Source organism: Zea mays, chromosome 3, assembly GCF_902167145.1.
Source record: "Zea mays cultivar B73 chromosome 3, Zm-B73-REFERENCE-NAM-5.0, whole genome shotgun sequence".
Classification (NCBI taxonomy): domain Eukaryota; kingdom Viridiplantae; phylum Streptophyta; class Magnoliopsida; order Poales; family Poaceae; genus Zea; species Zea mays.
In genome coordinates this window covers 7,305,874-7,323,444 of record NC_050098.1, presented here as the reverse complement: position 1 = coordinate 7,323,444, position 17,571 = coordinate 7,305,874, and the positions used below count along the sequence as shown (strand labels likewise).

The 17,571-nt window shown below is 42.4% G+C and overlaps 1 protein-coding gene across 1 annotated transcript; it reads right to left on the bottom strand.

Annotated features, from left to right (window-relative positions):
- Positions 1 to 7,773, bottom strand: LOC542747 (eukaryotic initiation factor 3). Its single transcript, NM_001112256.2, has 14 exons — positions 7,652 to 7,773; positions 7,426 to 7,507; positions 6,136 to 6,617; positions 5,493 to 5,708; positions 5,047 to 5,409; positions 4,933 to 4,962; positions 4,446 to 4,673; positions 4,190 to 4,351; positions 3,456 to 3,677; positions 3,168 to 3,365; positions 2,333 to 2,536; positions 2,173 to 2,253; positions 1,420 to 1,621; positions 1 to 640 (listed from the first exon to the last, which is right to left on the bottom strand). Exons 2-14 carry the CDS (start codon positions 7,469 to 7,471, stop codon positions 177 to 179), a joined length of 2,898 nt encoding a protein of 965 aa, NP_001105726.2. The 5' UTR covers positions 7,472 to 7,507; positions 7,652 to 7,773; the 3' UTR covers positions 1 to 176.
- Between the last annotated feature and the right edge of the window lie 9,798 nt (positions 7,774 to 17,571).

Below are 17,571 nucleotides of genomic sequence, written 5' to 3'. Positions count from 1 at the left end.
GCACAGATAAAACAGCATTACTAACAAACAGGGACAATAATCATGGATTGTAGAGTATTACTACAAAAGTACAAAACAGCGACAATATGCATGGAGTGCAGTGCCTGGAAAGGTACGATTAGACATTGTGCACGGAGGTCGACACATGGGCTAGAAAAAAGTCCTGCAGCATAGGATCAGTTCCGTGAACGGCTCCAGGTTGATGAAGAGGACGTTGAGTTAGAGGGAAATCTTGATCCACGCCAGCGATCAGTATCTTGCCGTGATGAGGGTGCATCCAGTCGTGCAGGAGGACCATCTTGCCTGAGCGGACCACGTGAACCCCAGCGATCTTCATCGCGGCTGCCAGAAGGGATGCTGCTGCTATCACCACCGCGTTTAAACTTGGGAATATATTTACTAGGAGCAGGAGCAGGAGCAGCCGCCGCCGCAGCAGCTGCAGGCGCTGCTGCTGACTCTCGAGGTGGCTGTGCAACAGGTGCAGAATCTGGAGCGCGCACAGCCTCGGATCCCTTTAAGAGCTTCTCCCTTGTTGCCTTTGCCTTCTCCTCCAGCTCTATCTCTCTCAATCGCTGCTTTTCAGCGATGGCATCAAGTTTAGCTTTCCTTTCAGCCTCCTCTCTCTTCCTCCTCTCTTCCGCTGAAGGAGAGTAAACAATATAATCAGTAATATGGATGAATTAGGCTCCACTTGGCCAAATATGGAATACGATATATAAACCGAGTCATATTCAGTTAAACCACACATATCAAATAGAGTTTATGCTATTTGTTGCTTAAGTATCATAAATCAATGCTAGGTTAGTGTTGGATCAGTTTGAACAGGGACCGCTACATATAATGACCAAAAAGCTAATTTTAGTACAACATGGTGGGAGCAAAACCAAAGAATACCAAATTTTGATCATTATCAACAAGATATCAAAACCAAGGAGGAATGAAATGTTAACATTGTAAAATCATACATACAAGTAAACATTCAAATTGTAGATGAAAGAACTACAGGATTATGATAAAATTTCAATAGATTTCAGATCTCAAAAGGGTCCCTAGCTGAGTTGGTTAGGTGGTCTAAGTCACTCAGGTCCTAAGATCGACTACCCATGGGAGCAAATTTCAGGGTGGGTTGTAAAAAATCTCTTCGTCTATCCCAACGCCAAAGCACAGGTCTTAGGTCGAGCCCTGGTCACAGTCCTTCTCACATGGATTATGGTGCCGCTGTGTATAGGTGTGGGGCAGCAACCCACCACCACCACAGGTCGAGTTCTTTTATAGTTTTGCATATCATCAAAATGAACTAAGGCTGAATAGCTAGTGGATAACTTTCCAGGTAAAGGTACTAATAACCAGAGCAGAAGTGTGCCAACAAGTACAATCAATCAATAAATGATATATCTAATCAGTTCAAAATTCACTTGCCTTCACGTTTTCTAGCTTCCTCTTCCTCACGAAGCATTTCAATCCGCTGTTCCTCCAGGTTCAGATAAAACATCAACTTCCTTACTGTCTCCCTTTCATGCTTTCTTGAAGATATCAACCGATTCATCCGTTCATCTCTCTCTTTCTTCAGACGGCCAAACTCAGCTGCACGTTCTTGGATGATTCTCTCCTGTAAAGCATTCTGCAACGGCAAAGCAGAAAGTAAAGAGAAAGGGGAGCTATAAGTATGGCTATTATCTGTATTGAACAAAGATATTAGATTATAGCCAGCTTGACATCGAGGTACTCAAGAGACACAAAAGCATCTCGAATTTGAACATCAAGTTCTGTAAGTGTCAATTAAAAGTAACACAGTGGCCACTGGCCAGCATTAGAGCCTGAGTATTCTTATGTTAGCTATGTTAGGATCGGGAGTGCCATAAACAACTGCTTGTTGCTGCTGCTCCTCTTTTCTTGAGTGGCTGATTTGGGCTGTTGTACACACTAGTGGCTTTCTTAGAGCATTAGAGCCTAAGACTACCACTACTGCTAACCAAGGGAACTTGCTGACTAGGGGGGAGGGGGGTTAGCCAACCTGACCTATTCTAATTCTATTAGCAAGGTAAAATTATTAACACAAGGATTATATGGTAAGGCATTCTCTGTATATCATCACAGGTTGAATATATAACAAACAGGAGCCAACTGCACTGTAGTAGAGACTATTAACAAAGACATAAAATAGCATACAACCTTGTGCTCCAACATCCGTGAAAGTCTATTTTTCTCTTGCAAGTCGCTGGCATGGTGTTGCTTGCTGAGTTCAATCTCCCGCTGCAAGCATAAATAAATTAATAAAGCACTGACAGTTATCTGAACTGCAGAAACAACAAAAGAATAGTAGAAAACTGACAAGCTGCTCTTGCTCGTGAAGGATCTTCTCTTCCTCAAGACGTTTTTGAAAAGCTTGCTCAATCAGTGGTGCCTCTTCCTGCCTTTTTGCCCTTTCCAGATAATCCATTGTTTTTGCAAACTTCTGCAGTTTTTTCTCCATTTCGTGGCGCTCCTTTAACTGTTCATTCCGTGCCAATTCCATGATGGCCTCCTTAGTAAGCTCCTGCAACCAAACATTCAGGTCTATAAGAATATATTGAAGAGGTTTAAAAATAAAAAATATAATAATTAAAGTTCTAGCCAACACTAGAATGAGGACTTTAGCCAACACTAGAATAATTAAAGTACAATTGCACCTGATATATTCCCTTCAATGAGACAAATAATTCCAAATTTATTTGGATCATAAATAAAGAATTTTTTACATAAATTTGGTCGAACTTGAGACTGGTTGACTGCTCGAAATGTAAGATGTACAGTTATTTTTTAGCGGAAGGTGTACTATATGATTCAAAATGAAAATTTAGTAATATTGTACCCTTGTACCATCAAATTTTAGTCCATAGCCAAAATAACATTCAATTATCCACGAACCATATCAAATATTTACGGTGTGTTTGGTTTGTGGAGGTATCCTATGCTTCATGAGGTGATGCATCATGAGTTCATCCCATAAATTTTGGTGGAATCAACTCATTCCTCATGTATATACTAATTATTAGCTTATGAAGAATGATGTGTGATGGGTCAACTCATTTTATTCCACAAAGCAAATAAAAAAATGTGTGAGAAAATCCATATAGCATAGGGTGACTCCACAAACCAAACAATACCATAAGGCGATAACTGCTTACCCCTTCAACAACGACATGTTTTTTCCCTGCCTTATTCAAATCTTCTAGCATCTTTTTTGCTTCTGCTTTATTTTTTTCCTCTATCTCTCTACGAATCCGGTCCTGCTCCCTCTGCCTCTGTTCATTGAGAAGCCTCACCCTTTCCTCATCCACAGTTTTCTTTTGACTGCTCATTCTCTTTTTTTCTTCTTCTTTTTCCTGGAAAAGATAGCAACCATAAAAGAAGTAATTAATTAAAAAGTTCAAAAGAACAAATGAACAAGTATTGAGTAATAAAAAAATGTGCACCTTCTCCAATATTTGACGCTCAAGCTCTTCTTTACGTTTTTCAATGATGGACTTCCTTGCAAGCAGCCTCTTATGTTCATTCTCCACTATTGCAGCCAAACTAATGAGACTTTCACCGAGTTTAGATGGCTTTTTCACTGGTGGACAGATATGAATCCTTGCTTTATTTAATGAATCAGCAAGAACACTAAGGTGATCACTTAAGCCATCAGATTCTATGTCCTATAAAGAGGAATCAGGCATAATCATTAGTGTTCAATCTCATCATGAAGTAATGCATCCAGCACCATAAAAATATGACAGATATCAGCAATCCAATTAAATTCTGGCAAATATAAGAGTTAATAAGAGTTAAAGGGTTATTACATGTATTCCTAAAGAAAAGGGTATGGCAGTGTAGCGCATGCTCATAGTACATACAGTTGGTGATAAGTACCAGTATATTAAAAATAAAATAATTGAACATTAACGAATAGTAAGAACCAGTGTTGTCACTATATATAGTTCCACTGAAAACACACGAGTACTGTACCCAAACGAGGTGAGTAGGTGACAACGTGAACCCACTGTGCAAAAACATTGAACTATGAGGTACTAAGGAACGTAAAATAATGGAGAGCTAATATAACACATCTTTAATCATGACTCAGCTTACAACCCAAGAGAAAACTGTGAACAGATAATTTCAGTGCTAGAACACATTAGAACTGATGGACACAGTAAGGACCACATACCACAGTACCAAACTGAACAACTCCCGATAAATGGTCAACTTTTATAGCAACAAAATTTTGTTTGGCAGCATCAACAGAAATCTTCTCCACGACAGAGAAGTCAAAGAATGGAATCATTCTTGAGAGCATATCAATCTTTATGGATTTAAAAATACAAGAGGCCTGAAATTGGAAGAGAAACACTAGAAGTCATTATTGCAACATATAGCAATTTACAAGTTATGTACAAACATATATAGCAGAACTTAATTAAGACCTGTTGTAGCACTCTCAATGTTGTCAGCTTCTCCAATGCTGAAATGTACTGAGATAACTTGACCTCAGGAACAGAAGAAGCTGATGAAAGCTTCCCTCCAATCTTTGAAATCTTCAAAAGAAGTGGCTGCACTTTTGATGCAAGATCCAGAGGTAGAAACTCATGTTCCAAAAGGTTGTACAAATCTCGCACTTCTTGGGAAGCACATGAAAGGACTCCTTTGGAGGCCTACAAGCCATACAAATAGATAGATATTACAGCTATCTATGATATGACAGCAAGAGAAATGATACTCATTCTATATTGATGGGGCCAGAGAAAAGAGATAACAATGATTTCATAATTCATCTATCCAACTAGGTAAAAGTAGAATCGTGTTAAGTGCTTCTAATAAGCGGTTACTCAAAAAAATGCATGTGATGACAGAGAATACATTCAAAAAATAGATAACATGGCTGCAGGTATAACAGTACAATTCAGCACATACCAACTCTGATAGAAGATATGGTCTTGAAGGCTGCAAAAGGAAAAGCAGAAAGATCAGGGTGGAAACATGCTACTGAACATGCTATTTAATTCACAAACAGTTTGGATAACAAACCATTTCCCTGTTTTCACGCTTGTTATCAAGCGAAAAGTTAACAAGGTTGGACAGACGCATGTTGCGCTCTTTCTCATTCTCTGTCTCAAATGCACCATATTTTTTGTCATAAGGTGACACGGATAGTGCAGCAAGTAAAACAGAAGATGCTATTAACTGTAGATCCTTCTGAGACAAGTTTTTATTGTAGCTCTTCTGCAAGTTGAAAAGCTTGAGCCACGCATACGCATGATATAAGTGGCTGTCCGATATCCAGAAGATCTCAGTCAACTTTGCATAATAGACCACCAAGATAGATGGTTTTGGCATTTTCTTCACCATGGTCATCAAACCATGGATATCTTCCACCGATCGGAAGGCTTCCTGCAATCCAGGGACAATTCAAGGAATGTAGCATTTGTATATGGGTAAAGAATTAATTAAAATACATAAGTAATGGAACAAACCTGCCAAAGGGAGAGTTCTGTAGCAACTTTAAGCTGCTCAACACGTGTATCAAGATACAGTTGTAAACTTTCAGGTGCAGTCAGATCAGGACGATCTCTTTGATCGCGATATTTGTTGAGATTAGCAAGATGATTTCTGATGATCTCACACAACCTACGGAATTCAGTTGTTCTCTTATACTGTTTACAGAATTGAAAAGCCCTATGAGCAGTCATCTGCATATTAGAAAGTTAATCAGTCACAAAATCTACTCATGGTATTTTCTGGAGAAATTGTAGAATGAGAAAATCGGAATGCAAGTTAACAGTAGGCACATGATCGAATAGGAAAGTCAGTAATGACAAGCTGTTTAACCAAAATATCAGCCAGTACATTAAGCTATTGAGTTCACAAGATATATTTTGACAGCTAGATACCATTTATAATAGCAAAAAGGCTGAATTCAGGTAAAAAAATGGTTGAATTGGCACATACATCTGAATAATGGTTGTTAAATGGAGAGGAAAAAAGATGTAAATTCTCAGTAATAAAAACTATGCAAATGGTAATGTGTTGTACCAATACCATGGAAAATTTATGTGCCACATACAAAGTAAATTCAACAGAAGCAAGCAACAAAATGCTCATAAGAGAATAGCTTACAGCATATAACGCTTCAAGCTTTGAATTGTTCCTTAGTATCTCTAGAACAGTCCTGTATGTCTCCCAGAGGAACTTAAACCATGGAGTTACAACCTCTTTATCTGATCGGTCCTTTCCTTTCTCCCCACTGACAAAACTGAGCATGAGGTCCTCGGGACGCTTGTCTGCTTCAAGATCTTCGACATCCAGAGCATCTTCCAGTGCTTCGACCTGACTCTTAGCTTGTTCAGCTTTCTCATTTGAAAGCTGCATGAAGTGCTTTATGACATCCTCCAAGGATGACACGTTTACTTGCTGGCAGACAATCCTATACTGAATAAGACCATCTTTTGCAAATCTGCCTTTCCTCAGGTCAACACAGAGTTCTACATACTTCATCATGATCTTTTCGAGAGGCTTCTGCCATGACCTGTACCTTTTCGAGGTAATGAGATCATGTAAAGCCTGCAGGGCTGACTGCTTTTGACCAACATGGATTAATTCTGAAATAAAAGCAGAGGAAGCGATCAGCATACACATCTTTTATGACAACACACCAATACGAGCAGATTCTTAAGAATTTGCAACCATGTTTTTTAATTGACAGTCACAAGAATCCTCAAATTCCAGCCTTCCTGGTTGTTTTCAGGTAAATTAAACAAATCATTTTTATGTTGCATAAACTTTACAAGGTTCCATTTAGTGGAGTGGGATTTTATCCCTAGATATCATATGCTGGAGGGCTGGACGCTTTTCACAAATTATTAAAGATAGGTGTAGTGGTGTGTTAACTTCGATATACATTGTAGCATTTTTAAGTATTTCTAACTGAATTTTTTGGTTCACCTATGCAAAAACCCAAAAATCACGAATTTCTTTAGGAATTTGATCAAAACTTTGAACTCATCTTGTACCTACTCCTCTATTTCTCTCTATCTTCCCACCAATTGCATGACATAATTCATCAAAACAAAACAAAACAAAAATCTCAATGGGACAAAATACCTCATGTAATGAGAACAGACAACTGGCTAATATTTATTTGTATGCAGGAAGCAAGGTTCACCTAATCAATGTAACAATATCAATGTAGTCAATATTCCAACTTTCAAACTAAACTAACATTTAGAACCAAGCAGTAAATAGATTCGTCAGCAGTAAACATTCCCTATTCAATCAGAGCAAGTAACACACGCATCATCTTCACGCTATGCTAATTCGCAAGGGTCTGACAAATCCCGCATGCAGCAGGCATAGCATCAACAACTACCACCCGCAGATAAAAATCGATCCCAAGTCCCAGCAACTCACCTTCGGCTCTCTTCAGCGCGTTCTCAGGTTTCGCGAAAGTCGCCATCAGCGAGGGTTCTGGGTCGACGATCTACTCCTTCTCCTGCACCACACCAACAGTTAGGGTGGGATCTAGCAAAGGCATGTACACCCGATATTTTTTTGCAAAAAACTTAGAAGCTAACAGGCATCGATCAAACAGCCAAATAGTTTGAGATTAGAGTTTGGGAACTCATTTTGGCAATACCTGATGGGACCTCTTCGCCGGCGAAGAGGTCGGCGAAGGCCCCGGCAGTCGGCGGCAGCCCAACCAGTCGCCGCACTTTTAGAAAGGCAGAGAGAACAGGCACGGCGGCTGACAACGGGAGGAGAGGCGAAGGTTGGGAGTTTAGGGTTAGTTCTCTCCTTTTATATAGGCGGCCTGTGTATAGTTGGGCCTTTAATAGGCCTTCTCCTTCCAAACGGCCGGAGATATCTGCGCAACACAACCATGCTATGACGTCATCATGGATAATTTTCATCCCTTGATCATGGATCCGAGGTTCAGTATGGATTCCCAAAAAAACGGGGTGGAAATTTCTTCCGTGAGATCGGAGTCTTGTGCGTCGCGACGGTGTTGCATAACAAACTGGACTCCGACTCCGACTCCGACTCCGACTCCCCCCTCGTCAACGCCACCACGGCCGCCCGCCTCGCGGACTCGCTCGACCTCGCCAACGCCCTGCCTCTAGGGCCTAGGCTCCCGTGACGAGGCCACGGTGGCTGCGGACAGGATGAAAACGATAACTATTTAGATACCGATTTTGTGTCTTTTACTTTGATCGTAATATGCAATATTATATTCTTGTTTTTAAGCATTAAACATGTAAAAATCCATAAAAGAAAATTCACAAAATTATTATATAATTTCTTAAATGATAGATTTAAAATTCGGTATGAATTCGGATACAAATTTGGTTTTTAAAATTTTTTGTTGTATGGAGCAAATAATGCATACAACAATTTATGCAAAAAAAATATTCTTATTTATAATAATGTGCTTGATAACATAAAAATATCAACATCAAATTTTATACATATCTATTTCAAAATATTAAATTTGTTCTAGCAATTCGGATTATCACTTACATACAGGGGCGGATTTGGGTCTCGGGCCACCTGGGTCATGGCCCGGGTCGTGGCCCAAATATCCATTTATACTTAGGTTTTTTCATCCAAAAAATTCTGGCCCATTTATCCTTCCTCTCCACTTGAAGCCTGGGCATATGGCAACTGCAACCCTGATGGACCTAGCCTCAACCTTGCCATGGCGGCTCGCATTCTGTTGCTTGCTCAAGGACTCGAGGTCGACGGCTGGTCGCCGGTGCCCACTACGACAAGCTCGACGGCCGCTGCACGCCCTCCATGGATCTAGCAACCAGCAAGCTGGGCAGTCAGCGACCTCCTCACCTCCCTGTGGCCCTACGCCCTGCTTCCTGCCTCCCTCCACGGTTCGTAGCGGGCATTTGTTTTCTGCTCCTCGCCGGCGGCTCGGCTCCTCCACGGCGGTCGGCGGCGTCACCAACTCCGGCGTCCACAGGTCAGCCACGGAGCCACCCATTGTTCCATACGGCAGTCTCAGTCCAGAATCACGGTGTCGCGCCGGCTTGCCGGCTTGGCGGCTTCCCCTTCCTGTTCGGCTGTCTTGGTGCAAGAATTAGGACTCTAACTCTGAACTCTCAAAGGTCATCAGTCCACATCAGAGAGCAAACAAGTTGTCCCACTGAGTCAGTGATTTATAAGTATTCTCTGAACTCTGAACTCTCCAAAGTCTTAGACAACATCACCAGGCACTAGCCATTTCATTGTCCCACCGATTCGGTGATTTGTGAGTATTCTCTTCTCCCCTATTCTCCCATTTCCACTATATGTTGGTTATTAAATGTTGCATTATTACTTTGTTATTGTAGATTGACATCAAAACACGAGAATCAAGAGGATAAAAACATTAAGATCATTTTATTGTTGATCAAGTTGTCGTTGATCCTGATCTTCGCATGCCAATTAAGCAAATTGATGCAATGTGTAGGTTTAAATTCACGTGCTGATGTTTGTGAAGCTATTAGAGGCGAGGAAGGACCAAATCATCTTTAATTAGGTAATTTTAACTTTGTATCAAGTTTTTCGTATTTTAAGGTGCTGAATTGAGATAAATATTACTTTATTCTATGTTTATCCTACGCATGATATCTTAAAGAGCTTTTTAAAAGTGGCCCCGGGCGTCAATTTTATAGAGCTCCGCCACTGCTTACATACTTTCATCCCTAGCCGCGGCTTCCGCGCCCGTCGCCGTCACACTCACGACGTCGATCGACTTTTGCTCCGCGTTGCTGTCGCCAACAATCCAACATAGTCGCCAATTCGCCATGCTGTCGAGCGAGACCGAGCGTGAGGACTCCATGGTCTTCGACGTGTCGGCCTCCGGCGACAGGCTCTCCACGAAGGACGAGGTTGACATCGTTGGTAAAGTCATCCTCTGATAGGTCAGCGACGTTGCGTAGCTCGTAGCCCAACCTGAACTACACAAAGGTCATAGCAGCAGCGGCGGCGACGCGATGAGCGCCACGACGAACAGCTTGATAGACCTAATTTGGAACATCGAGAAGGCGCTCCTCCCGGTTAGCGCCATAGGCCTGGGCGAGCTCTATGACCCTATCTGCGCCCTCGCGGAGGCCTGACACCTCTGATTCCAGTTCTAAGTAACAAAGAGTGGGAAGTGTCAGCGGAGCTAAGTAAGGTCAACGAAGGAAGAGTGTCAGTCACCGACAACACGTCGGTCCGATTCTACCAAGTGGGCGCAAAGGTTTGCGACTTCATTATCAGCAACCTCGAGAGCTGCACGAGCGGCGGCCAGACTCTCGTGCAGGTCTGTTGACGTCAACACTAGGGGGACGGGGGGGTCATCTTAACGAAGGGACAACCCGAGGTTCTCATCGTCCCCATTGAGACCGTAGTCCTAAGAAACACAATAAGTACGAAAAATAGGTAGCGACGCAAGAGTACTATGACAATTGAGGAGGCACACACCCTGACTCGACTAGACGTTGTCGCAAGGGCCTCTGGGCTAGGGTACGGCCGTCCGCGGGATGCTTGTCGGATCCATGGAGGATTAAGATGAGGGAAAGAGAATGCCCTCCTCTTGTTAATAAAGAACAATGTAGAAGAAGGCGGCAACAAAGAACATCTATTTACAAAGAGAAAACCCAAGGAAACAAAGCGGCGCACAACCCAACCGTTGCTATCGTAGAAAGTGCATGACGCGAGTTAGGCGAAATTCGATATTTCCCTCAAAAGTGTAGGGATGGACGGGGCCGCCGAAAAGAATTGTTGCCCTGTGACTTATTCGCTTCTAAATCATGTCAATCGAGGAAGGAAGGAAGGACTAAGTGAAAGGGAAATGGCCTTAACCATTTTTTATAATTGATTTTGGTGCTTGATGCCCATCACAAATCTTATGGACTAACTAGTTTGTCTGGTTGATTATTTATCGGGTGCACAAGTCTCTACATCAATTCTAAGTCGATTGTTGGAATATTGTAGATTATTCCAGACAAGAGAACGTTTTTGGAAAATCCACCTGTGCGCGGACCGTCCGGTCCCTTCCGGTGGACCGTCCGCGACACCAAAGTGAGCCTCAGACAGGAACTATGCAAAACTCGCATTAATACTGCGGACTGTCCGAAGCAGAAGAGAGCACCGTCCGGGACCAAGCTCGCATTTATACTGCAGACTGTCCGAACCAGAATAACCCGAAGGTGACGGGTTTGGTAAAATGCATTTTAGCGTCCTCGCGGACCGTCTGGGGTGCACGGCTGAACCGTCCACGACTCTTTATCTAAAATCTAATGACGCATGCACTATAGCCGTTGATATAGCAATTACTGCTGACCGTTGCAATTTCAGTCGTTGATGTGCAGAGGCGGACCATCCGGACCAGGGGCGCGTATCGTCCGCGGCTGACAGAAAGGAGGCAACGACTATGAAGTAGTTAGTGGCTATAAATACAACCCCAACCATCTCCATTCATTTCATCCAAGCATTTTACTCACTCACATTCAATACAAGAGCAATGTGACACCCCAGTGTCACCTAAGGTTTCTTCCTTAAGCTAACCCCAAACTATTATCACATGTAAACCTAGTGAAGGAATGAACATCAAAGATTAAGATCAAGGACTTATAATGAGTCTCCTCAAATTATCCTTAATCTTGTCATGAACCTTAAGAAGGAAGACTCTCAAACCCAAATAAATCCTAAGTGAGCAAATTAAGCATAAAGGGTAATTGGGAGAAATCTTGGGGGAAATACAAATTTTAGAAAAGACCAAATTACAAAGTTTTAGATCACCAAATAACTAACAAATCATAGTAAGAAAGTTTGGCCATTTGGTTTTTCTAAAATCCCCAAATCAGCCTTTGAACCAAGGTCCCATGGGGAAATTCTAAATTCTGAATTTCAGACCCCTTTCCAAAGATCAACTGTGTTCTCTGTTTTTCAAAACTCAAAACCAGGAAGTCCAAATATCAAAGTTGTGCCAAATTTTCTTGAACACACTCTGGAAAATTTTGAACTCGAACCAAATTCATTTGACACAGTTTTGGCGCAGCTTGACCTCGGGACCAGGCATTCTGACACTGGCACCTTGGTGACGCTACAACTCCCTATCCCTAGCCTAAAACCGCGCGACGTCCATACACAAAAGACAAAGCAATGTCAGGTGAACAAATCCTTCACAGCAATCTTGCCCAAATTCGCGAAGATTTGCGCCCAATCGGCGTTAGAACTTGGGCAGAGGCAACGGTTCCACGTGTTCGACCGTGGCTGACACCCCTGGTTCACGCCCGTTCGCGCACCCGCGCTCCCTAGTGCATGCCCGCGCGCTCGCCGGTCCACGGCCGCCTGTGCACCGCGCCGTGCCTATAAAGCAGCCCCGAGCCTCGGCCATCCCTCCCTGCGTGCTCACAAGTCTTGCCCAAGCCAGAGATCACCGGAATTTGCCCTGAGCACGCCGCGCCACCGCCCGCCAAGCTTTTTGAGCCTCGACCGCCGTGGCCAGCTCCCTCCAACCGCGTCCAAGCCGCGCCAACCCCTCGGTTAGCTTCGCCATTAGCCCGTGAAGCTTTCCAAGTCATCGGACCCCGCAGAACTTCACTGGAAGCCCGAGATCGCCCTCGCCGGACTTCGGTCGTCCGCCGCCACGCGTGGATCGAGCTCTCCGGTAAGCCATTTTCAAATTCCTTGCACCCACATCGTCCCTAGCACCCAGTGGAGCTCTCTGACCCGTTCAATTGACCTATTGCGCCGTGAGTAGGCCGGATTCCTCGCCGCCGACGAGCATCTCCGCCTGCGCACGCGGACCGGTCGACTCCGACCATCCCGACGGCGACCCGCACATCGCCGTGATCCCCGAGACCTCCCCTACGTCCTCGACCACCTCACCGGAGCAACCTCGCCGCCGGTAAGCCCCTCCACCCTTTTCTCCGCCGCGGGTACTGTTTAATTGGGGACAGGACCGTGGGTTCGATTTCCAAAACCCTAGGGGGTTTCTGCAGAGCCGTAGACTCAAATGAATAGTGCCTCGGGGACCTGTCTGTAATTCCTTTAAGAACTTTCGCCAGGACCCAGCGCAAAATTGTTTTTCCTTAAACCATTTCGAATTAATCTTTTATTTATTCGGCAGAAGACTTAGGAAATTCATAACTTGATAAATACTCAACCAAAATTTGTCAAACCAATTTTGCTGGATTCTAAACATTATGGACTATCAATTAAAATATTGAACCCCATGCTTCTGTTCTAATTTTTAGAGTTTGTAATTAAATACAGAAATTGACCAAACCCTATTTAATTAAAGAAAATTGTTATACTTCTGTGCTAGGCTTGAGAAAATTTGTAGATGTTCAAACCTCAATTAAACACTGTTTAAAAATAGTGAGAACCCCAACATTGAAAATTTAAGTAGGGATATCTATTAAAAGCCATTTTTGCCCAACACTTAGGAAAATCAGAAAAGCATTAATATGTAATGAACAGTAAGTGCAATTATTTTTCCTAGCCTACTTAAGTAACAGAGAACCTAGGAAAAATAAAAAGACCACTAGTCCAGAATAGAATTTAAGTGAAATGTTTTATTTAGCATTATTCCAACTAGAAAACAATTATTAGAATTATAAAAACAGATCCAAAATTGTTAATAAAAATCCAGTAGACTTGTGACCCATAGGACCCCACTGCAAAAATAATAAACACCCCAGTTCATCATTTTAAGTAGGGTAAATAAATAGAATATGATAATGAGTCCTATTTCAAAAAATGCAATAATGGGCAAATAAAATTTTGCTAGATCAATAATGGGATAGGCCACCAGAGAAAAATGCAAACTCATTTGAAAGATGCAAAATAATACACATTAACAATACTTCATGAAAAAAGCCATTTAATCTAATTAATTCCTACCACCCCTTCCCTTAATCAAAAAGATGCCAAACTTCAGAATGATTGCTCTTGCACAAAATAGAAGCTAGGAAAAATCAGAAATCTGATGTTTGATATTTTTCAAATATAGTGGTAGTAGAAAGCACCCCTTTGGCTAGAAACTTTGAAAAATCATAATAAAATAACTGGTAAATGTTAATGGCTAGAAAATTGTGCAAAGTCATATTATAACATCTAGATGCCAGCCAAAATATGTATTAAGGAATAACCTTCTGTTAAATGGTAGTTGTAGTTCAAACCACCCTTTCTGCCCTGATATTTAATAATTGTATCCAGAGAGAACTACTTACTTTTTAAACCCCAAATTTTGAGACAGAGGATTACACACCAGTAAAAAGCTACTGTAGTTTTTCCAGAATTTTTGAAAATTTATTGATATAACTTGTAGTTCAAACCTATCTTAAAAGCATAAAGGAAATAAGAGGAATAAAGGAAAATAATAAACCTCGCTCCAATAAGTTCAACTAGAAATCCTATTAAATTCTCACTAAAGCTTTAAAAAAAGGATTCAGTGGAACACCGAGATAGACTTACCACTTCATTTAACTGAGTGTGATCTAAATTACTAAATATACCACAAGAATCTTTAGTAGCAAGAGTAAACTCTACCTAGTTTTGTGGATCTTTCACCATCAAGTAATTACTAAAGCACTTATCATATCATGCATATATCTTACTCATTGCATTCAGTAGACTGCAATCTAGCTGACGGAGAGTATGTGCTCATCCTCGAGCAAGGAACTGTCCAAGAGGAGGACCAGGAGCCAGCTCCCGAGACTGCCACTGAGGATCTCCCCGCAGCCCCAGCTTTTGAAGGCAAGCCCCGGTTTTATGCATAACCGTATTATTATATGCTACTTTACTACACTTAATGCTTGTAGGATTGTAATATGCACTTAAGTGTAGGAGTTGGTTGGAACATCTAGTTGCATGATCTTAGGATTCCTTCTTAAGATGAATACTAGTATGCTAGGACAAGTAGTTGCTTTGCTAATCAGGATCTCGGTAGAAGTCGAGTGATTTTTCCAGCACTCGCTCGAGGTCAGGAATTGATTGTATTCATCTTGATAACGGGATCTATAATGGTCTATGGACTTGGATCCAGGGAGGATGCCTTGTTCATGAGACGGGAAAAAGAATTAAGGATTAATGTGTGGATACCTGAATCAAGCATTTGAACGTACTAAGCAAATGTCAGAAAATATGGTAACCGGTAAACCTAGTACCTGAGTGAAGTCGGGCGCGGACTTTATCCCTCACTTGTGCTGAGACTGGGTCTCCCATGCTAGCTATGGTGGGTACAAGTGCGGTCACTGCACGACAGCAGCCGGGGTTAGTGGAGCATTGTATGCCAAGGCGGTGAGCCCTGGCCGCGAATGGGGAATCGATGGGGACAGTTGACATGTGTGGGGTCGGTGTACCCTGACATGTCATGTGTTTAGGTTTACCTTGCAAGGATAAAAACTCGATTCGAATCGTCTGCTTCTCGCAGCTAATGAGACTGCTTGACCCCTTGTACTACATTGAGTAAGAAGTGAAATGAGGTTACATGAGACAATTTGTTGATTGAACTAAATGCTTGTTACCAGGTATGCTTAGAAGGAGCAAACTTAGTAAAACTAATGATGTTAGAATTTGAAAAGCTAAAACTTGATTTTAGATACAGCTAGTGCTTTTGGCAAACCAAACCCCTCAGCCAAACAGTTGCATGGTCTAGAGGTAGAGGAGTAGTTTCCTCACACCAGGTAAGTCTAGCTGAGTATTAGTATACTCAGCCTTGCTTGTGGCACAATTTTTGCAGGTACGTTGCAGGATATGGTTGATGGTGTGACTTAGCCTACCACCCTGCCACCGGGTTGGACGGTCGAGTGGGATGCTGCTTCCACGGGAGAGGAGCAGGAGGAGTAGTGGGCTAGGCCTTGCCTATTTCCTCGCTATCGACGACATCGATTATCCGCTGCATTTTATTTTGAGAACTTTATTCGCTACTTGAAAAACTCTGATCTATGTAATAATTCAGTACTTAATGTGAGGTTTCTTGTTTTATTGTGTTTCTGTTGTGACTCACCTTCGTGTGAGTTTGTGGCATTTGATCCTGGTTAAGTGGCTTTATCAGACTAGATCTGAGGGACTGACGGGTTATTCCGATTTAAATGTGTTACGGCCCTTGAGGCGTGACTTAGGCACTTAAGCTGGAATAATTTGGGCGGTTCTGCCACAAGCAAGCCATTCATTCCAAGACACATTCAAAACTTGCAAACTGAAAGGGAAATGGGCTTAATCATTTCCTATAATCGATTTTGGTGGTTGACGTCCATCACAAACCACGTGGACTAATTAGTTTGCCAAGATGTCATTTATATCAGGTGCATAAGGTTCAACACAAACCAAGAAAGAATTTGAGTTGGGGACTCAATTTAATTTGGAGCAAAGGACTTGAGAGTGTGCTGCCAATGGCGCACCGGACAGTGTCCGATGTGCACCCCAGGCCGAGCAGCACTAAACCAACCACTCTCAGGTTTCTCTGGGGCGCGCTCCCCTATAATTCACCGGACTGTCCGGTGTGCACCGGACATGTCTGGTGAGCCAACGGAGCAACGACAACTAGCACCAACGGTCGTCTGCCAAAAGTGAACAGTGATGAACAGTGCGTGACAGATTTCAAAGTAGAGAAGTCAGAGCGCACCAGACTGTCCGCTGCAACTACATGACAAGGGTTCCAACGGTCAAGTCGCTCCAAACCCCAACGGACGTGCTGACGTGGCACACACCGGACAATGAGATATTTAGTTTACACTCCTAAGCTTGGGCTTTGGTACACTAAGGGATCTACCTTTGATTTAATTGGATATTTCGATGCCGATTATGTAGGGTGTAAAATTGATAGAAAGAGCACATCAGGGACTTGTCAGTTTCTGGGGAAATCCCTAGTGTCTTGCGCTTCAAAGAAACAAAACTCAGTAGCTCTTTCCACCGCCGAAGCCGAGTATATTGTTGCAGGCCATTGCTGTACACAATTACTTTGGATGAGGCAAACCCTTAGGGATTATGGCTACAAATTGAGCAAAGTCCCTCTCCTATGTGACAATGAGAGTGCAATCCGCATGGCGGATAATCCCGTTGAACACAGTCGCACTAAACACATAGACATCAGGTATCACTTTTTGAGAGACCACCAACAAAAGGGGATATCAAAATTGCTTATGTTAGCACCCGCAACCAATTAGCCGCACTAAGCACATCAGGTATCACTTTTTGAGAGACCACCAACAAAAGGGGATATCAAAATTGCTTATGTTAGCACCCACAACCAATTAGCTGATATGTTTACCAAGCCATTAGATGAAAATACTTTTAGCAAACTTAGGAATGAGCTAAATATACTTGATTCTCGGAACTTTGATTGAAACATTGCACCCATAGCTAATTTATATACTTTTGGTCATGTCTCTTTCATTTGGTACAAATGCATATATCTTATTCTTCTTGTACCACGGCTAAGACTCATGTGCTTTCAAGTATATCTCTATGATTAGTCTTAAATTGAAAGGGAAATGGAGTATCCGGCAAAGGCAAGGCTTCCACTCCAACTCTGACGGTATCATTTACCCTTTGCCATTACTCATGTAACTC